The 23,419-nt window shown below is 38.7% G+C and overlaps 2 protein-coding genes across 5 annotated transcripts in view; one reads left to right on the top strand and one right to left on the bottom strand.

The window, feature by feature from the left end:
• saa (serum amyloid A) overlaps window positions 1-23,419 on the bottom strand; it is a 323,028-nt gene that overhangs the window by 37,032 nt on the left and 262,577 nt on the right. The gene's annotated exons all lie outside the window — the stretch shown is intronic.
• The window catches only part of syt7b (synaptotagmin VIIb), a 100,499-nt gene that overhangs the window by 40,909 nt on the left and 36,171 nt on the right, over window positions 1-23,419 (top strand). For both annotated transcript variants that reach the window (XM_071488620.1, XM_071488619.1), the window contains exons 5-7: window positions 13,663-13,766; window positions 21,142-21,221; window positions 22,241-22,375. In XM_071488620.1, the coding sequence (XP_071344721.1) occupies window positions 13,663-13,766; window positions 21,142-21,221; window positions 22,241-22,375 (319 nt within the window). The remainder of the gene's footprint in view (window positions 1-13,662; window positions 13,767-21,141; window positions 21,222-22,240; window positions 22,376-23,419) is intronic.

The raw sequence follows: 23,419 nt of genomic DNA, 5'->3' as shown, positions 1-23,419 counted from the left end.
GCTCTTAGAGATGATTGGCAGCACATGTATGGGCCCATGTGCTGCCAAAAAAAAAAAAAACCCCAAGAAATTATTTTTATTTCAGGGCAAATAAAAGACTAGACTAGATTTCATATTCAGAATGTGTGAGCACTGCAGCCAGACTAGCCGGCTAAACCAAATGTAAACTCTCTCTCCATCTTTTTCATTTCTTTGCCCCGACTGTTCCCTCACTCGACTTTCAGTCTCTGAATTATGATATTGTATGATATGATAATCAGCAGGTCTGTAACTCAATTTCAATGTACATTTCAAAGAATCAAGTTGAAGCCAGGACATTTATTAACAGGTTATTATCAGTTAATGAAAGTAATAATGTTTTCCCCATTTTTGAGCCCCACTGGGCCTTTTAACATTCAAGTAATGTAAACCCTTAAAGAGACATGACAGTTTTATAATTGTGTAGCTTCCACATCCTTTTGTAAAACAAAATAATGAAATTTAATTTTATTTAACATTTTACATCTACAAGTAGAGAGCTTTTACTGGTTGCAAGAATAATTGAAGAACACCAGTGGCTATGTGTGATATTTCATCAAAGGTTCAAGGTTCAGCTCCATTGTCGTTATACAATAGAGGATTATACAATGAAGTGGAGCAGTAGCCCAGTCCATATTACACACCCATCAACTGCAGAAACAAGACAGAGAAATTAAATTAGTATTGGATAAAAAAAAAGAGTAAATGAGAAAGGGAGTAAGACAGAAAAAGGAAAACACCGCAGTTAAAAAAGCCTTGAGAAAAAAACAAAAACAAAACTGTGACTTTCCTTTTAGTTCACCTGGCCTGCAGTGGAAGTGTGGTCCTGAGTTGTGACCGCCCTCTGCATAGAGCAAAGATGTTTGTTGGGGGAACATGTGGTATGACATGTGGATCCTCGTCGAGGAGTGTATTTGTTCACACAACAACAGTAGGCTCTTCCAGATAAAGGGTGCTGGTGGCGAGGCAGAAGCAAATTCTCTCCACACCAGAGACTCAAAGTTGGCTCTCTGTGTGCTGCTGCAGTGAAATCTGCCAGTCTCCTGGCTCCCTCTCCAGACCAGCTGCAAATGGATTTGTATAGTAAAAATTTCAAAATTGAATTTCCCTCAGGGTCACCTCATACTGTGTATTGGCTGTAATGTATTGTACACAGATTTGCTTTCTGGAAAGTACAAGTGGTGCACGTATTTGCCACTGATTGACATGTTAGAGAATAACAGTGTTTGTATTACGTTTGTTTGTCCATGAATTCCATTTTGTTTAGAGAGATTTCTCTGCTGTTTCACTGTCGGGTGCCGGTGTACACTGCTGTAACATAATGGTGTTTTATTCAGGAACTTGGTTATAGCTTTCTCCACAAGTCTGGAATTTTCATCGCTCATCTCATCAACCCATTTCACATCTAGAACACTGTCATGTCAGTGTTTACACCCGAACTAGTGATTTCCACAGTTCACACCATTATTTACGATCCAAAAAATGCTCATCCACACATGACATCACAATCCTAGAAAGCTGAGTCTGAGTCAAGCTCACACTTTGTAAATATGTTCTGGTTTTACAACCGCACAAGTATCTGATTGTGTTTAATGAAACAATGGCCACTGCACAATTGATTATGGAAAACTAATAGCTGCAAAAGATAGTTGATACTAGTTGTATCAAATAGCCAAATTTGTTTTGTTTTTGTTTTTTTGGGCCTATTTCAAGGAGTCTTTGAAATGGGACAGGTCGTGTCAGCTTGTCCCATTTTCCGTGCAGAAATGTGGACCTTAGAGGATTCAGATTCAGCATTGACAATTTAAATTCTGACTCAGATTAGAGGATCTATAATGGATATGCTAAACAGCTTTAATAACAATGGGCACATCCAGAGGTCAACAGCACTGAAGTCAATTAAAAGGAAGAATATTTGGTGTGAAAATGCTTCATAAATTACTTCAAACCCTAAGAGCCTTATAATCAGGAAATGGTCTTGGGAGTTGCTTTTAAATTGGCTGGTTAGTTAACAGCTATTCTTGAAACAACCCCAGGCCTTGAGCAAGGGGACTGCTGGATCATCATGTCCAGTAAATCAGCTGTAACTTCTCTTACTCTATAAAAAGGCAGAACCTTTCAGATTTCAGAATGAAACTTGAATGAAACTGCATCTATGAAAAGGGCTCAGAGGACAACTTTCCTTAATTGCAAATGATAAGCTCAAACTCAGGCAAGTAGGTTGCAACATGCCATCTTACAAGTACGTATTTTCAGTGTTGGAAGAGCTGAAGGCAGTGTGTCTGTGAGGCAAAAATGCAACAGGGAATTGTACTGACATAAGCTGCAACTGCAGGGTATTTTTCGTGGGATCAGGGTTGCATTGTATTACTAACAACTGTGAAGACAATGCAGTTATTATTCCCATCTTAAGAATCCACAAGGTCAATCTCATATATTGTAAATGCAGCTGATTTGTGCTCCACATTTGCATGATAGCACAGATTAGTGGCTTGGTTATGTAATTCTTTTTCTTTTTGCTTAAGGGAAGAGCTGTTCATATTGACTGTGCTATACCCAAAAGAAAGAGTTATGTGAGTTCAAAATTAAAACATTTTTCCTTAATAATATTTGATAATATTTCCTCACAGAATATATTTTAATAAATTTGCTGAGGGCTAGTGTTGGATGAATGTAAATATTTACAAAATATTATTGTGTCACTGTAATGGCATTTTTAAAGAAAATATATAATTATTATTACTAAAATTATTTATTCCATCTCATTGTTTTCACTGTACGCATAGTTGAGTGTATATCATTATAGTTCCCCTCAAAGCTTCTTCTCACTGGGTTTGGTGACCTACTGTTGAGGAAAAGTGAGCTGGGGGTTTTGAAGATTTGGGGCCACTAACAAAATTACCACCATTTCAAATAATCAATATTAACTATTTAAATAGATTAACAAATAAGGTCAAAATCCCCAATGTGCTAGTCAGCCTATCAATACTTGTTACTCTGTTTGCTCCAAGCCCATACATTCTTACTGAAGACATAAATGTTTGAACAGGTCATGAATGTAGTTTCATAAAGGATTTCTTAAGCTGGGCATTGTAGTTTTGAACAAAACATTACTCAAACAGGGAGAGCAGTGAATTTGTTTTGGAATTTTTTTTCTTTTCATGAGATTTGTTGACAATAATTAAAACATAGATTATGACCATGCTTTTACTGGCTGCTACAGCAAAATTAGGAATTAATGGATTGTGAAATTGATAAACTGCATTATACTGCATTATCAGATCACGGTATGTAAGGAATTGCAGTATAATTATACCTTGAATTATGTCGTGTAAAATGTCATCAGTGGATAAAACTCAAACTCAAACTCACTTGTTTTCCTCACTATGCGTACTGTGTCTGCTCTCACTGCTTTTTAGGCAGGCATTTCTTCTTGTTTCTTTCAGTCCTCCACTTTATGAGAGTTTTTAACCTCTCCCTAAGACCCCAGCTTTCATCTTCTCTCCTACTCCTCAGCATCTCTGTGTGAGTCATAATGAGTCTTCAGCTGTGTCCATTCACCCATACCCTGCCTTGTCGCACAAGGTAAACCTCTGGATCCTCCTCATTATGGACAACATATCACAGTCCTTACAGACACACACTTTTGATGGCTCTGCCTGCAGACTGTTAAGATGTTTTGCCTGGATAAACGCACCTGCCTGTCAAGTGTATAAGGTTATGAGTCTGTCATGGCTGTGTAGTATTACGCCCCTCTGAGACAGAAAACAACAGCCAGTTTGCTAGAGGTCGCATGTACTGAAACAAAACACACTCTGCTCTATTTTTAGTCACTGTAGCGATAAACTTGTGTTTGTTTTCTCCAAGGTTTCTGTCTTTGCTTGATCCCAGCAGTAGTCATACATCTCTCCTGATATACTCCCATGTTGTGTATTAAAATGAAAAAATACTGTTTGAATTGGAAAGTTGCCAGTGTTGCAAGTGTTTTGGATGCCCATCCCCCTGTGGGGTCTGGCTTGGGTAAGAAGCAGGCAACAGAGCAAATGCTTTTGACGTTTCAGATGAATGAGATGCAGGGTTACAGAGTCACAATGATGGTTTGGCAGGAGTGTAATGAAGGCTCCTGGCATCCATTAGGGAATGTTGTTTCCCGAAAGAGAGGGGAAGCAAATGGCAGGTGAAATAGAAAACTCAACTTACACTGAACATTATGAATGCAGGAGGGATTTATCTCATTCATATCTCATTCACACACATGCACAAACGTGTATTTTCACAAATATGAAAAATAATTCAGTGCAATCCTGTTTTTCAACTGGAACTACAGTGTAGGACACCCTCTAGCCATGTCACACTGAATTAAGGTAAACTGTGCCTCCACTACACATTCACAGTAAGACATTTTACAGCTCACCCACATTGTTGTCACTTTCATATCGCTAATGTGCTTTAATTTAGCTCCGTTTGTGTTCAGCGTGACTTATTAAGCAGTAGGAGTTATCATGAACTCATCAGACAGATGCGCATTCAACAAGTCTTTGATTATTACCGAATAGAATGTTTGTCAGTAAGATAAGAAGTCCTTTATTAGTCCTTTATCATTTATCCCACAGTGGGGAAATTTGCACACCCCCTAGAACAACACAAACAGTGGCAGCATTTTCTGATCTGACACCCCTACTGGCAAAACATAATTTGTGCCATCCAAAGCCATTACAAATCACAGTTGAAATATAAATCCGTTTTATGATGTGACAACACTATGGTTTAGGTTTAGGCACTAAAACGACTTGGTTAGGCTTAGGGAAAGATAATGGTTACAGGACCTACATTGTCATGGTTTCAATAATAAATGCATGGGCATGGTTAAGGAACGATTGTGAATCAATGTGATGTTGACTGTTTGAAATGGGAAACAAACAAAGGTCTCCTATGTTAAAGTCTGATGTTTTGTTCAACCAGCACATCCACCCTGGCTTCCCCTATAATCTAATATAATCTAACATCTGACTTCTTCCTTTGCTCCTGTAATCATTCGTACGGTCACTAGAAGGCTTTGCCATTTGAACATAACTATATGTTGAAGGTATGGAGGCACTTACTGAAATAATGGGTACTGTCATTCTTCTTCTGGACACTCTTGCTCATTGCACACTGCCTGGACAGTTTTAGCAAATGTCATCATTACATGGAAAATGTAATTCCTGCAACTATGGAGAAGTCATCCTGCACCATCCCAATCTTGTGAATGCAATATCTCAGTAACACTTTGATGGAAGTTCTTCAAGTTTGTAATAAACGTTCACCTGGACATGCGGATTAATTGATTAGAGTTTGGTGCTGAAAGCTCAAAGGTCACTGTGCAAAATGTACCCTCTGTTAAATTCCTTCAAAGTCTTCAGTATATGCAGGAGTCTGGACAGCCATGGATGTAAAATGCAACTTCACTGGTTGATGGCGGTTGGTTGACAGAGAAGTTTTTTTTTTTTTTGTCACCTGTAAAAAATATTATGGTTCAGGCTGTACTTTGGGTCAAAGCATTGGAGAGAATAACAGCCACCCCATCCCCCACCCCACCCCTGAGGCAACCAACATTTCTGGACAAAGATTTGTGGAGTTGCTACAAACAAGAAGTCATGAGGGAGCAAGTGATGTGGAAGTGGAAGTGGAACTAAAGAATAGATCTGTGTGATCAAGTGACTCTACAGGTGTGAAAAATAAAGGAGTCAATTTATTTCCCTCTGAAATGATCTGAAAGTATTAAGAGCAAAAGTGATTTCATACATAACAATATTTTTCATGGTTAAATTAAACAAATAAATGCTTAACCCTGTACCTATGACAGACAGGCTCAACAAAACTGAACTCTGCCAACAGAGAGGTGGTTTCATGTGAAACAAATACACACCTGCTGGGAATTCAAGATTGAGCCGGCTGTCTCCTCTACCTGCCAGACTTCTCACAGCTTCTTCCCTCTTCTTCACTCCTGCCACTGATACTGAGTCATGAGGAATAGATAATGCAATCTTTAGAGTCAATGAACTGCAATCTTTTTTCCTTAGTGTCTCAATCTAGTGATTGAGATCTGGATTTCTATCTTTGAGCTGCTCAGAGTTAGAGGTGTTTCCTCCTTTCATTTGAAATGCTCTGTGGCACCGTTTGCTTACTGGCTTTTGGTTGTCTATAACTTGTCCCTGATGATTTGTCAAATGTAAGATAACTCCATTGGCGTTGGCGTTGTGTTCTCCACAAGTCACCTTAGACATGTTGCTGCACTTGCACTTGCTGCTGCCATTCCAGGTGTTGTTTTTATTGATTACTGTGCCTGCTTCCTTCTTCTCTCCGAGTCTGATGTCAGACCAGAACACTCATGGGGTTATATACTGCCCTACAACATCTACAGTGCCTTAAGTACTGTGGAAAAACAACTACCATCACATTTTCAGAATTATGGCATCAACTTAGTACTGAAGTGTTGGTTCTTGTGACATCCCTATCTCAATCCATCCAACAAGCAGTCCAAAAAACTGGGATGCCTCGAGTAATTCTGAGCTTTCAAAGGCATAGTCTTTTAAACAGACATGCTTTTCTCTTTCATTCCTCTTTGGTTTTCTTTATAATTGAATGCCCATGTGCCTCCCACTGGTCGCCACTCTTCTGGCAGTGCGTCTATTGTGCCAGTCAAGGGTCGCCTCCCGTGGTGGCGGCCCTCTCCATGTTGTGCCAACCTACAACAAGAAACGCTCCTCCGGACGTCTCCAGCGACTAATAGTGCTTATTCTCTGTGTCGTGCCAGGTGCCAACACCAGGGGCTGAGTGAACAGAGCACAAACAGATAAGCACGGCAGGTGGAAGAGAGGAGACGCAGAGAGAGTAAGGGGTACATTTGACAGAGAGATACTGGTGCTCACAAGAGAGGAGAGCATGGACGGAATTAGGAAGGACAGTGAGGGGGAGTGTTTGAGAGAAAGCCAGAGAGAGAAGGTGAGAGCCTCATCTTAAAGGGTAATTACAGTTTATTACAACTTGGTCTTACATTCAGAATTTTGGCCAAACTTCCCATCAGTGATACTAACAGCGCACACACCAAATTAATTACTGGGATCTAGCAGCTTTTAAATGAATAAATCCAACAGTGGGAGCTCTCATATCTGTCTGTTAACGGTGGGCAATAGTTTTAGCTTGATAGACTTTTGACTTTCAGCACTAGGTAGTTTGGCTAACTTTGTCTGCCATTAGATGTCTGGGAGGTAACATACAGTGGTTTATTTTAGCCTTTTTTCTTTTTGCTAGAAACAACCGCTTTTTGTCCAAGCAAAGTCGGTGAGACCGGTGAGACAAAACCAAAACAATACAGAAACTGTGTGACTGTAAAACCGAAACAATCGGCTAAAAGAAGCAAAAAAGCTCTGCGGAGCTGCAGAGTCAGGTTATTACTCTTTGTAGATTTGTCACTATGAAGTCCTTCATTTTCCATTTTACTGGAATAAGCATAAAGAGGCTAGTCACACAGGTGTTTAATGACAGTAATTAAGGCAGGTGGAAGTCGTTAAAAGTGATTTGTTTTGTTAAATTTCGGCAGTGAGTACGTTGACAAACAGAAGGTGATGGATAGGCTCTACGTTAGAGAAAGTGCAACTTTCAGCTACAGGTGTTTTACGAAAGGGTAACAGAACAGAAACAGGCCCATATAAACTGAATAAATATATGCATTATACTATGTACATTATAAAATGTGGCAATTGACAAAAGGCAAACACGATGACTTACAAAAACAGCTTGCTTAAGGCACATTCTCACAGTATTAGCAAACTGGGGTGAATTAAATGTCGTATGTTACAAAGATTGATAACAGTCTAGAATTCAAAATGCCGACAAATCTTTATACATTGACTTGTATTCAGTAGTCCATCATTACTGAATACTGCTCACAATGGAAACCAGATACAGTTTTCTCAACCAGATCATTTTCTCTCATCATTTCTAAGCATGACTGTGTGTTTCTTTAGATGTTATCAATCATTTTCTTTGAATTTCAACGAAATAATGAATAGACACGAGGCTATTTTTCAGATGAGCTGTTCTAATCATTAGAACTGACTTATAAATTATATAATTACCACATGAGTGAAAATAATGGTGTGTTGACAGAGACACTACAAGTCGGAAGATGGGAGACAAGAATAACAATTAATAAGAGAATGGCACTATGCTTCTGCCTGTAATTAAATATGAAACAGTCTTTGCATTACATTTATTGATTATTAACTAAATGATCTCAGACCACATATGTAGTCATTCCATAATACATAGAGAGAACAAGAGAGAGAGAGAGAGAGAGAGAGAGAGAAAGAGCGTCTGAGTGATGGCAGCAGTGCTGCAAGAGTCTTTTGTTTACACTCGCAGCCATGGGAGGTACCCAGTATGATACCAAACACAGCACAGTAGGTGCTACATCTGGAGGAAATCCACATTTATTGAACCCTCTATGACCTGACTTTACATCATTACATCAGCATAGCATGTAATGTTCAAAGACTGGGTGGCAACACACAATGGTTATTTTTGAAAAGAAGACAGGTATCACCATCAAGCTCAGAGCTGATATACAGCAATTAGGGAGGAAAGGTCATGGACATGTTCGCTTTCATAAATACAAATAAGATTTTCTTAAATGTGATTTTGGTTTCAAAGCTGTGTTGAGACGATTATTTTATTCAAAGCTCACTCTTGACCTTAGAAATAGACAAACAAACAATCACAACTCAAGGTGCACTTAATACCTTTTTCCAGAGCTTTTAAGCATATCACACCATCTTTGTAAGCAGATGGAGTTTGCTTCATGATGTTTTGTTTTTAAGCTAATACAAATGAGGAATCCTACAAGTGAATAAAATCATACCGGCTACTGAGCTTGCATGTCAACTGAGCAAACAACATCTATTAATAAAGGCTTTAGAAGCCAGCTAGCTTAGCACTAAGAGTGTGCAAGTCCTTGCTCAGGCATAGTCCGACTTGAAGAAGTCATTAGTCCTGGCCAAAAAATAGTTCCACACATAAACAAATAAAATAAAACATGCTAATTAGAGGTGCTGGTAGGTGGATTCACGTGCCTTTGGACAGAGCCAAGTTTGCATTATATTTAGCTCCGAATCAAATGGATTAGCTGTTAGCCTCCTCTAGGCAGAGATGTTTGTAATATGGTCTCCCCAAGACAGTTGTGCTCACTGCAACAGTGTGAAGCATTCTTCCAGGTGACCCAACCACTTCTTTCGGATTTCCTAACAGTGATGTAGTTTCTTGACCCTGAGGTCCTAAAACTGTCATAAATGGTTTTAACTTCCGTCCATTTGCTGTTTCCTTTAATTAGGAACTGTTTTATCCATCTCTATGTACCTGTTCATCATTTTTTAGCATGCATGTTGCATGTTCATGTTTAAAATTTCTCACAGGTGTGAGATTTTAACATATTTAGCTTCTCTGTAAATAGAGTGATGGTTTTAGGTGCAAGGACAATCGACTTTAACATACATGGAAAACCACCTTAAACAGTACTTAAGTACCTAATATTATCAGTCTTCAACATATTTAATATTTTTACAATGTCGTTGTGTATTTTCTCTTCAATCACTTCCTGTTTACTTTCCACAGATTTTGTTTGTCAAATTATGAGTGTCTTGAGTATCTTTTCACTTTTTAAGGTTTCACAATGACTCTTACCACTAATCAGTGTTCCCAGTTGAGTACTTAAAAAAAGCTTCTCAGCAATCAATAGCGCATTTTAATGTGGCCAGTTACAGCAACAGATGGTCAGTAGGTCATTTTATGAGAGAGATTGCAATGGGTGGTAGATTTTGGAGGGTATGAGCTCATCGTCTTGGCAAAGATCTTGTCCTCGAGCAAGCAAATCAAGATCAAACAGATCACCAGTTGGGCACAATAGCTGAGGTGATATGAGTGTTGCATCCAGCCATCATAGTAAAGCGAGCCACAAAGCAGTGTTCAATCCTCATCTGTAATCATACACCAAAAGAATGAGACCCTGAATGATGTTTCTGGATAGGGTTGTTGGCCTCTCTCTATGTGACAAGAGATTTGCTCCTGAAAACCTACATGCAATCATCTTTGCGTTGAGATTCAGAGAGGACATTTCTGGGTGATAAGATTCAGGAACCAGACATTGTTGCAGTTGCAATTGTGAATATTTATTGTACATATTTACTTCAAAAGCTGAATGATGAAACAGGACAACATGCAAACATGCTGCTGAGCTCCATTTGTTCAGGCTCAGCCCAACCTGTTCCCCGGGTGTACAGATCTTACTTTAACCTGTTGGTGGAGGACCAGTGGGAATGGACGCTGTCTATGGTGCTAAACTGTAGGCGTACTGAGTTTAAATTATTCCAGAAAAAATGTTAACACTGCGTAAACATAGCTCACAGAGTGCTGTACGACAGGCGGTCAGCGGTTGAGTGGGGTAAAACAGCCATAATATCATTTAACTGGGACCCCATTTCTGGGGGGTATTAAGATGCAATCCATCTCTGGATAATGACATCTGATCTTCACATTTACAGCAGTTATAATTGTTGTCATTATTGAAATTCCACTCACACTGTGATTCGGTCTTATGTTTCAGTATAGGTCCTATTTTTCCTTTGATGTGGAGGAGGTTGTCTATAGCTTTTTGCAAGGTAGCTCAAGATATCAGAAGGAGGAGGAATTATCTTTCTACGGCTTTCTGACTCTTTCTGATCACAGTATGAGCTGGACTGTCTCTATATGTGGTCTGGTCGATCTGACGAAATTCTGATTCTGATGTGCTACATCTTGAATTAACAAGCGTTTTTCTTTAGATATCCTGAAAAAGTTTTGCATAAAAAACACATGTAAATGGGTTGTACTTATGCACCCCAATACATAGAATTATCTTCAAACTACTTCTGAAAACCACTTGTCTCAACTGACAAGATTAGGCAGCTTATTTTCAATAGCATTTTTTTTATTTTAAAATTATAATATTTAGGACTGCTTGATTTAGCAACACCTGTGGTTACTGGGTGCTTTTATAATGCGGGCCCTCAAATTTCTTCTGAAATGACATGTGTATTGTTGCAAACCAGTTGAAATGCATGCAGTGATGGCTTGTGACTCAAAAAATTCAAAATGTCATGTTATTTTACACCAGTTGGCTACCCATCTCAGATTTCTTACATTTCTTATGTATGAAAGGAGCGCAGCAGCACATCAGGCCAACACATGCCACCATAGTCCCGCCTTGGGTCTAGCCCGGACACTAAGGAAGCGAAGTCTGTAGTTGCCCCATCAGTGCGAAGCTCTCCATCTGTTCTGCAGCAGCATCATGCTGCTTAGCTTAACAGTCCTTCAGGGCTGTTACAGCAAGATAACTGTTGCATTGGGTAACACAAGTAGTTAGCTACTGTGCAATTAAAAAACAGAAATGTGAATATAAAATCTAACCTATCTTTCACTTTACCACCAGTTCATCATTATTTTATAAATCATACTTAGATTTGGTTTTGGTTTATGTCAACCAAGTACTCTTCCTTTTATTTTGATCTCCCTCTTGCCTGTCAATAATAGAGGAGGGGCCTCTATGGATCACCCCCCTCTGGTGCATACACTGGCTTTTGTTGAGGAAAGGTGGAATGCACCAGCAACAGTGAGAACTAGTAAATAGAGAAGCAATTACAGAATGCAAAGTACACAGGTAAGAAGATCACACACTAGCATGTTTATCATTACTGATTATGATTTGGCTTGTTAAACTTGAGTATTGCATAGATTACCTGTACTAGGCTGGTTATATTATATCTTGGCTTGTGGAAAAAACTTCTCTAGTGGGTTAGTGACTGGTATCATGAAGTCCCCCTGCTGATAACACCCCGCCAAGTCAGACTTGTGTGTCCACAGACGAAGGCCTAGCAGCTGTAAAAGGTTTGAAAGGAGTCATTCTTATTTCCAGCTGGTTGTGGTCCCTCCAGCTGGAGAGTATTTCAGCTTTTCTGACTGCTTCAACAGAGCTGGCTTTCTGTGTTTCTGTATGTATTGGTGTAAATCAACAAGGACACAGTGGTAAGACTGAGACCACTTATCAGTTAAAGATTTTAAATGCTTTCAAAAGTGATGTTACCACTACATACCCTCTGCTGCCAAACTGAAAGACAAGAGGAGGATGAAAAAAATTCAACCCTGAGATCTTAATTGTCACCATATTCTGCTGTGCCTATTTCATGGTCTGAAATCAGATACCTTATCAAACCATCAAAAAGCCTTAAATGCAGGGATACAAACCTCTGCATAAATGTGAAGTGGATGAGCCTCTGGGAGAAAGTCAGTCTTTCAGTTTTTTTTTTGTTGGGGTTTTGAAAGAATGTCAAAGAACCACCAGAAATCTCTTTCTAGGCCTAGGAATTTATGTGCATCTAGCAGCATATTTTTACCTTTTCTTAAAAACATAAAGGTGAGCACAGATTGTTCCGCTTAAGTATTGTTGGACATTTGATATAAGGTTGGCAGTGTGATAATGCAGATAATGCAGAACTGAATAACCTGGCTAGCCTCCTTTGTTTGAATCCAACACCATTATGGCAGATGATAATAGGTATATTAGAAATGTTTGTATAAGGAGCCAGCAGCTGATAGGAATAAGTACCACAATTCTCAACCTTAAATAGCTTTCTGAATGCATGTAGAAAAGACGTGCTACCAGGGAACTTGGTTGATGCATAATACATCTGAAGGAGATGAGGAAAAGAGATTTAAAAAATGTGAGGGAAGAGGGGGAGAAAAGGAAAATTAAGTTGTCTTAGCTAATCCACCTCCACTGTTTATTGGCCCCAAAAATGTATAAATGTTGAAGTTGCACAGGTAGGGATGAAAAGGGAAATGGATGGATAAAGGAGAGAATCTTCAGTCAGATTAAATTTTTAGGTAGAGAGAAAAAAGAGAGAAAAAAAATGGACCGTATTTCAAAGAAGAAAGATGTAGCAGCTATGAGCTCGTTGTTTGCAGACATTGTTTTGCCAGCGTGCCACTGCATTTTGAATTACTTGGCAGACAAGGTAGCAGATAACTGAATGAGCAGCATTGTTGAGAGGCAGTAATTGAAAGAAGTAGAGATGAGGAATAGAAGGCACTGGAGGAAGTTTTCATCTGTCAAGATGGGAACAAAGTTGCTGAAGGATTTACGAGATAGAAGAGGGAAAACGGAAGCTGGTAATTGCATGGCTTCTGGCCCCATGATATTATCTCTTCCTGACATGGGCGGATCTCCTATTGATACATGCAGGGAGCATGAGCATGAAGCAATCTCTGGGCCTTTATGTCTTTCCCCCTTCACTCTTGTTTCATTTCTCTGTGTCTTACTGATGACAGATGCCAGATGACATAGATGAATGGAGAAAGGGGAGAAAGAAGGAAGGAAGGCACGTTGCAAAGCATTGCTCCTGATTATACCTTCATATCCCCCTTGAAATTTTGTCACACTCTGTATTTTGCACAGTTTCAACAGTGAACTAGACTTTAAACCTCAGGATAGAAAGTGTTACATTAAATGCACTAATACCCTTCAATCTATGTGTCTCTGTCTCTCTCTTCTCTGCCTTTGTCTCTCTCCCTCAGGCTCAGTGTCTCTCAGTGTATTCCTGGTGTCTGTTGCGTTCGTAGTGTGTGCCATTTGGCTGGTAGCTCTATGTGGCGTCTGCACCTGGTGCCAACGTAAACTGGTAAGTTACTCTGCTTATTTTTCACCCAATCCCAAAGTCATTACAACTAAGCCGATGTCCTCTGTGAACCACAACATTTCGGGGGATTTTTTTCTGACCAATTTTGCGTGAAAAGGCTTCTGATTTAGGGCATGGTCAGACACAGAAACATTTCAACATTTCAACACAGCTGTACAGAATAAAGAAGGAGAAGAAAACTGACCAACAGCAATCGCAGATGATGCAGATGATCATGCAGTTCTTTTAGATGTGATATTGGTATAGTTGATCATGTAATGTTTTGTTCTCATTGTCTATGTTGGCTGAATTCTGCTTGTGACAAGGGCAATCACTTACTGTCAAATTGTTATTTATTAATCAGGTTGAAACAAAAGATTTGAGCTCAGTTTAATCCATGTCCTCTATGCACAAATAAATATGATACGATATCTGAATTTTGGTATTGATACCAGTGATCCATCCGTAATGCTGTACACACTGTGTGTACATGTTTTTAATGATTTTGTTTGTTTATTTAGCTTAATAAGGGAATCCGTTGTCTGCTTAATGCTGAGCATTTTTGGAGATTTCAAAATGCTGAAACACACGCTTTCATGTGCTTATAACCCAACAGTAACAAGGGTAACAAAAAATGCAGTGTATTACTGCTTTACAATTAGTATTAGAGAGGAAAGCAGATGACATATGGCAAAGGACCTTGCGTTGCTCAAACCCAGACCACTGCGGTTAAACATAAGCCTTTTTGACTATCACAGCACACAGAGCTTGTCAGTCTACTGCTCATTGATAAACTTGTAGGTTATAACTAGTTTTGTTTTACTTGACATTACAGCTATGACTAAAAGCATGTCTCTCAGCAAATGTCTCCTACAGTTTTTTTGTTTTTTTTTTTATGTTTTTGAACAACGCCATGGCATTGAAGACAGATTTTCCACTGTGGGGCCAGCCACTGTGACCTTGAATTGAATGTATACAGTGATTTCCTGCTATATGTTGTTGTTGCTGTTGAATAATGTTTTGCTTTTTGTGCCCTCTGGCGCTGGAGCCATCGAGAGGCTGTATGTTTGGCCATGACAGTAAACATGATCAGAAACCTCAGTGCTCTCTGTAAACATGGCTTTGTGTGCTCTGAGCTTTGTGCATCATGGCTTCTTGCCTCCAGCGCCGTGCTAATGATTCATATGCTAATGAGCGTCACTCAGAGCTATTGGCTGCTGTTGGAGCAACTATAATTCCTCCTATATATTCTTATCTGCTGGCATTTCCTACACTCTGTCCTGCTCTCCCATCTCTGTCTGTCGGTCTGTTTGAGGAGTGATTGCAGCACAGCAGCTGATGTAACATTCACAAGCCAAGAGTTAACTAGGCTATTCAGAAAAACGGCTTAGCTAAATGGTATAATTTTCTAGGGTATCATTTACAATTGCTTACTAGATCTATAAAATAGCCTATATTAAGGGCTCCTTGAAATCAAAATTTCTGTCATTGCTTTGGAGTTAAAAAAAAAAAACACAAAAAAAATACATTGAACCTTATAAATAAACCAATGTCTTATCTTTGTTTACACTCAAAGTTATCTATGTCTCTGTCTCAGTTTTTGTGTCACCCTCCTTTTCCTTTTATACCAAATGGTCTGGTGTGTGTTCGTCCCTTTGCCACTTTATCTCCATGTCCTTGTCAGAATGTCACTGATTTATTTTTCCAGGATCATCCCTCTTTTTTCTCACCTCTGCTGCGACTGTAGTTTACCCTTCATAGACCTTATCTCTTTGTTATCTTGCTTATCATTACCTGTTTTTTGTGTGTAACTTCTAAAGGTACAATAAATAAACAAAATAATTTGAAAAAAAAAATTAGAAAATAATAAAATATGAAGTGACGTGATGAAAAGGTCAGTAATACTAACTTATTATTAATTTTATGTTCTATTAATCTGCAGATTATTTCTTCAACGAATTGTTTTGGCTGTAAAATGTCGGAAAATACTGAAAAGTATCCATCAATTTCCAAGAGCTCCAGGTGGCATTTTCTTATTCCTTGTTTTGTCCGATTAACAGTCTAAAACACAAAGATTTTAAATCTACTACCATATACAGCAAAGAAAAGCAGCACATCCTCACATATGAGAAGCAAATGTTTGGTATTTTTGCTCAAAAAACAGCTACAGTTAATCACTTATCAAAATAGGTGTCAGTTCATTTTCTGCCAGTCAACTAAATAATAATCATAATTTATGAAGTAGTTACTTCAGCTCTGGGTAGTAAAGTTTAATATATTGAAGAGAAAAATGTGTTAAAGATATTGCCTTTTTTGTTGTTTTAAATAGCACTTTGAAGCACATATTATCCAACAAAAGGGAATAGTTAAAAACCAAGTTTACTTATTATATATATTTGTATAGTAGACAAGATGGGAGACATAACATCTGATAACTACTAGTTTGCAAGAGCAAATACATTTTGAATGAAGCATAATGCTGATTGGATGATGTTTTCTATTAACATGAGATAATAATAATAATAATAACACTGAGAAATGTTGGTAATTATTGTATTTGAGAGATCAGGAAATTATGACACCAGATGTATCGGCAAAATGTTCGCTGACAGCATATGTAATTTGTTTTTCCTACAATATCTGCTCTTTCTTCCACAGCACTCATAGCATTTGGTTAAGGTTAGGGAGAATTTGTTGTCTTGCTTAAATATAGAAAAAGTCAACACTGGCTTGAAGCATAAGACAGGTTTAACATTTAACCAAAACCTTGATCTTTTCCTAACCTTAACCACGGCGTTTCTGTTACCTAAATGTTTCTGGGGACCATAATCCAGGTAGCAAAGACATTAATTATACATTTCTGGTCATTAAAGAAAAAGATTAATAGGAAAGCATTTGCTCCAGGAGAGATGAAGCTGCCTGGAACTGGTCTCATGCCACTGGTTGTTTTATGGGAGTGAAAGAGGGAGGAGAGTAGGAGGAAGGAGTGAAGTAAGAGGCAGAAACCACCACAGAGGCGTAGGAACAGACATGAGGGGAAGATGCTGTTGAACATCCAGGTGTGTGACAAACATGATGACAGCAGGACTTAGGAGGATGCTCCAGAAGAAAAGCAGATAGCCATTTGCTCTGAACAGGGAATCCCCCTCTCTCATCTGCAGCATCTCATGTGGCATCTTTAACTTCCTCCGCACAGCTCCTTCATTATTCTGGATTCTGTTTCAAACCTCATCTAGCCTGTCCCTCTCTGTCTTACCTGCCCCTCTGCTCTATCGTCGTACTCGGTTGCTCCTGTTTCGCCCCATCCTCTCACTCTTCCGTTTTGTTTCTCACATCCTCCCACACTCTCTCGACATTGTACCTTCTCCACCCTCACCTCTCCAGCCTCCTGAAGATTTTATGATTCTTTTTAATGATAGATGAGCTGCACTTGATAGCATATTCTTGACTGCTAGAAATCTATCCTTCTCTGAAGCTCTGAATCTAATGTTATTCTGTCTCATGTGTATGCATTGTACAGTTTGTGTGTGTTTACAGTGTAGCGGCTGGATGTAGGTACAGATCAGATTAGGCCCCAAGCTTTGCTCCTAATTGAAAATGTTTTTGCCAAGCTGGACATATGAGATGTGACATGATAAATAATAAAGTGTATTGTGGATGCATCGGAGATAGATACAGTAGGATACATAAAGAGGCCACCTGTCTGCAGAACACTGAAAGCTTCAGATAAACATTCAGCACTGCGCTGTGTCTGAAAGCCTCCTGGCTGCATGCTGCTTAAAATCATTTATTGAGTACAAGTACTGCATTCATCATAGAGTTAATAATTGAACTACAAATCTCCATTTGATAAAAGAAAAGAAAAATCAGTCATGTAAAAATACACATTAGCATTAGTGATAAATATTTCATTTGCCTTCCCAAGAATCAATTTTAAACACAATACAATGCAACTGAGCAGGAAATAGCAACTGAAAATTCAAATCATACAAACTGAACTCACAAGAAATCAAACAGCAGCACTTGTGGTTTGTTGAAACGCAACAACTGATTGTATTTTTATGTTTTTCTGAACAGCAATGTCTTGCCAGTTACTAATAACCTCTAGCAAAGGTGAGAGGTACTATAGTGTGACACTGTAACATTCAATAATGTGAAAGGTGGTATCAACAGCACATTTAAGTTTTACTTTCCTAAACTTGACCAAACTTAAACCACAGAGGTGATGCATCAGAAAATATGTACAAGTAATTTTTGGAGCAGTCATATAGGTCATTTAGTCTTTTGGCACTGACAAGTGGCCTGTTTTGTCTGTTTAGGCGTGAGGAAACTATAAACTCATAGTCTTCTTGGTCTGCATCTGAAACCATCTGTTCTAAGGTTTTCAGACAGCTCTTCAATATTTATAAGATGCATTAAAAACTATCCATACTGAATGTAAAGTCCCTGATTCCACCCTGAGCCTTTAAACAAGGTGATCCCCTTGAACCTGTTTCATATGTTTTTTTTTTACAGCTTTATCATAGAACCTTTCTTGGCAAGATCTCAATCATATAATATGGTTTCCACTCTTACTCCTTTAAGGTGACATAATGTCATGATTGGGTTTATACTGTTGTTTTCGTTTGTAAAACTTACAATACAGTCGAGCAGTCTTTTTTTTACATTAGCAAATCTGTGGCAAGAGCTCTTCAGTGACTGCTCACTTTCATAAATAATTGGAGGAACACATTTTCAGTCATCTCAGCAAATCATGATGTCAGACTGTCCTCATTTTTAGACTTTTAGACTTTCTCCTACATGCATAGTGGACATTAGCGCTGCCACTTTCAACATGATGCTCCTGGGTTTGAACCTGAACCCACGGCTCAGTTAGTGGCTTTCAGATTTGTATATTCTCTCTTTATGTGTGTTAGTCTCTCCAGTTTCTTTTAATAGTCCAAAGAAATGCAGGCCAGGTGAACTAGACACTCTAAACTGTCTTTTTGAAGTTTGAATATGATTGTTTACATAGTGCATAAGATGGGACTACACACCAGAAGTCTACATAGAGTCCCTCAAGCAGGGGCTTAACCTCCTAAACTGAAAGAAAAGCATCAATAGAAATAGTATGTGCGCATTACACTGTTTTGTGAAAATAGGGCGTCCACTATAAAATGACAATTTGTGACATGTATATACCATCAGATGCCAATAGCAGACAGCAAAACAGAAACCAAATATAAAACCTCAAATAAAATACAGATTTTCGTCTTGTGACATTTAATTTCACAATTAAAATTCAATGGCAGATTGCATCACTTTAATTTAGCATCATCATGCCTTCTGCTGTTGTCTTCTTCTGAGCCGTTTGTAACAGTTAATTACTAGTCGTTAGTCTGTGTAGCCTGCAGAGTGTGTTGCAGAAAAATCTCTGTTTTAAGGAAACAGTACAAATCTTCATTTAAAATCATCCACAAAGCTCTTGTCATTATTATAAAAAGGAGACACCAATCCTGTTTTAACCCCTTTCTATAGTTCCCCTTGGTGTGTGGACACCCCCGTGCACAATTTTAGATATGAGACAAGATGCTCATTAACCATAACTATGGTCTTTATTATAAAAATGTGGGTCTCAAAGTTATTAGCAATGTATAAGATACAAATATGTGAAATTAGAAGTATTGTTGTTAATAAAAGCGTCTTCTAACCCCCCTTCTGTTTTTATTACAACCAAAAAAGTAAACAATATTCCTTTCAACATGACATTTTTCTGCAAGACTTGAAACTAATGTTATATAGGAATCATCTCACTGTGACCACAGTGTTACTCTTCTCTTACTTATAATTTGTCATTGAGGCACATAATGTACTGGTAAAAATCCTTGATTTATATCTTGGAGTTTCAACTTTGAATTTTTTTATCTGTCTGGAATGATGTGATATTTCTTGCTTATAACTAATACAGCGGAGTCATATGCAAAGTACAGCATATTTTGTCAAAATATGTCATTTGTAATTAAAACTAAGTCAAGTCGATGAGGTAGATAATTATCTACAGCAACAGATGGTAGTTTAGCTGAGATCTCCAAATAGGATCAAGTCCAAAATGTTGTCTCCTTGATTATGGATAAAACTTCACTTCATAATATGGTGTGTCTAATTTTGTTTCACAGCAGGTTGAGAAATGAAGAGAGGGCTTGTCTGTTTATTAACTTTTTATGGCATATGTGCTCTTCATGTCCTTGTCGTGAGGTTATGATGGAAAAACATTATGTAAGAGTAAAGAGTCTGTGTGACTCAGCTGGAGAGAGCTCAGTGTTATCACCCTCAAGAGTTCAATAAATATGGAGTTCAATAAAACACAGGGGTCAATAACTGTAACTACTGTATACCACTCTGTTGAAAGCACTTTCCATTAAGTGATAAAAATTTGCAGAGAGTAGGTGAAGTAAGCTGTTTAGTATATTACAATAGAAATTTATGCATTTTTGCTGCCTATCTAGAATTTTCTTACCCTCTAAATAATCCTGTTTCTCCATAAAAGAGAGCTGAGTATAGACACTTGTCTGCTTTGAGAAGAATGCGTTTGGGTTTCTGATTTGTAAAAATGTTTGTTTATGCTTGCATTTTTGCTTTTCTACCACATCTGGGGTCTCATTGTTTCTGTCTCCTGGATTTGTACTTGACATCAGGGTTTAATGGCATCTTATCTTATCTTTAGCATACTCAGTGTTGTCTTCAGTATCAACAACCTCTGCTGGCATTAGAAACCAATCTCACAGTCTCCAAGTGTAAGTATAGTTCTTTTTGAGGACAAGCACATCAGCTACAGTGTAGCTTACGACGTAGCAACAGGGGCTACGTGTGCAGGCTCTGTATCTATGTCAGAACCTTCGAACACATAGTGAAAAATCCAGCCTCTGCAGGTGTAATACACCATGATATGGCAGCTCCTTAGGGTTTCATGAATGTTTGGTTTTACATTATTTCCTGTTTTGAATTCTGATATTTATTCAAAGTCCTGTGTCTAATGTAAAGCTTACTCTGCATTGTGTTAGTGTGTGCTTTCCTTCTGTTTGTGTGTAAAGACATGTCCCTGCTTGTGTCATGCATGTGAGAGAGAGAGTGTGGTTTTGCATCTCATTGTAGTTAAGTGGTCCCTCGTCACGTTTTGATCCTCAGAAGCCGGCTGCGGTCCTGGCATCAAACCAATTTGTTGCTCTTCCCTCATTCATCATATTTTACAACATGTGTCGCAAACTGTTGCTGTTCTAAAGCCTCAATAATGAGCACTTCAATTGCAAAACTGCTTTTGTAAACAATGATCAAGACTTGGCTCTAAGATCTGTCTCTCCCCCCGTCCGTCATTCTCTGTCTCCCTCTTGTATCTTTGCAGGGGAAGAGGAATAAGCCTGGGGTAGAGGCTGCCAGCTCTCCAGATTCTGTGCGAGGTCGAGGGGAAAACAAAGCCATCAAGTAAGTGTCAGGGAGGGTGTAGATGGAGGCATATGGAAATGATCCATGATGTGGTGATAGTATCGCATTTTAACAGCCATTTCTGATTGGAAAGCTAATCTTGTAGCTCCCTACATGGGCTGAAATGTCCACCCTGAAATGATGCCCTGGAGACAGGGTTCTATTTCTCATTTATCAAAGAGGCTGAATCTTACAACCTCTTAACACCACAGCGTTGGGAAGTTACTTGTGTATTCAGTTTTTATAAATCAAATGTTGGATTATGAATGAATAAGATTTACCTTCAGTTTTGAATATACAAACAAAACTGGAAAGCGCAATTGTTTAAATACAGTTGTCACACATTACAGGACACTAAAATCTACATTTGATCTTCAACTTTACGTAGACAACAATAAATTAAAGAGATTGTTAAATTCAAAACATTCATAACTATAATCATTTTTTTTAAATAATTGTATTATTTGTTATGTATGTCACTCATTTATTACTATTTTTTATTGTTTTACTTACAGATTTTGTTCTCTGAGTTCATATTCATGTGTGTTTTCAGTAATCTGCTGTTAATACTGACTTTTCTGCCTCCTCTCTTTTATTTGTTTCCTCATCCCTGACAGAGTGCTAAAGCCTGCAGGTCACTTGTTTTTTCTCCATTCTGGGTGTTTTATCAAGCACTAATGTCAGATTTTTGGACATGCAAAATTACGACAGTTAAACTTTTTCTTACTTAAACTTTTATCTTGCAGAACCATGTGATGAATGTAACTTTACACTATTCACTATTCAGTACCCATGTTTAAAGACCGGTGCATGGTTTTACAATATAACTTTATAGGCATCGACTATTTATTATCACTCTCTTCCTGACCTTTAGATTTATCAGACAGTATTTTAACTTTGCTGTTTTTATGCTAGTTTCTTTCTGCCCGGTTTATCAGCACTTGTTTCCTTCTTTTTAACTGTCTTTGATTGTTTGCTGCTCTTACCTGTCTCACCTTTCTCTATCTCTCTGGCCACAGTGATCTAGACAGAGACTTTTGGAATAACAATGACAGCAGCAATGTGCAACAGAGGTGGAGCTCCTACCCGCCCAAGGAGTTCCTCTTAAACATGTCTCCCTATGCTCCCTACGGAGACCCTCGCCTCACGCCCAAGTGAGTCTCAGTCATGGCTGGTAAGGGACCCCTCTATCAGGGCAGGGCTGTAGTGAACAGGGGCTTGTGTACGCCTTGAAAAACGCCCACAAAGCTGTATGAATAGTTAACATAATAAACTTGGACATTATTTGCAACATAAAGATGCTAAATCGGTGAGCCTTGGCTAATTGTGTGCATAAGCACCTGACATATAACACAAAAAATACTCTGAATCAAAGCCAGCAGTTGATCAATAGATCCCTCTGAGCAGTGAAAAGGTCAGATTTGATAGCCCAAAGGGGGGAAGAAGGCTAATTTTGTAACACTGTCTGGCCACATGTCTTTTAACGGAAGTCTCCTCTCATCCCTGATAATCCTCATGTTTTTGCATTCAGGCATGTCCACAGCGAGGTGGTGTTTAGTATGCACTGCTGGCCATGCAGCACCTGATAGAGATGTGCAGCACCATCCCTCAATATTTCTGACATTGACAGAAATTATGACCATTTTCCACATGATCGCTTTTAGATAGAAAGACGGTGTTTCTGTTTGACAAAAGCCACACAGAATGAGTTAATATGTCCTATTTGAAAACACAAATCAGGCCTTAAATCGTGACTGTTTATGAAAGAAGGATCCGGAGAGAATCAAAATTATGCTGGAGACCATCCATTATGATACTGTCTGGATGTAGCAGTAAAAATGCAGAACACAGAACAGTACCTCAGGAAAATAACCTTTTATTATTTATTGTTGTCACAGTGTCAAAGGGTGTACAAGTGCAAAGGTTTGATAGCTCCATTCCCCACAGCCCTGCTAGACTCATCAGACCCTCTTTACCTCTCACCTGCAACCCATGGGGTGTTGCCATGGAGACGGACAACCCTCAGAGAGCAGATCTCACTCTTTCACCTGAACCTTTTCCCCCTTTATACAATCCGGCCTCTCAAATCCAAGTACCAAGTATTTCAATCTGCTCCTCAGGATAGTGTAGCAGACTTGACTTAAACATACTACTTAGCTAAGTCATTGGGGTTTCCATTGAGGGTTGACTGTTGTTTT

This window comes from Trachinotus anak, unplaced genomic scaffold, assembly GCF_046630095.1.
Source record: "Trachinotus anak isolate AG129_WGS33_773 ecotype Australia unplaced genomic scaffold, CSIRO_AGI_Tana_v1 ptg000011l, whole genome shotgun sequence".
NCBI classification, from domain to species: Eukaryota; Metazoa; Chordata; class Actinopteri; order Carangiformes; family Carangidae; genus Trachinotus; species Trachinotus anak.
Note: the sequence above shows the minus strand (reverse complement) of the source record. Positions and strands in the feature narration are given on the sequence as shown.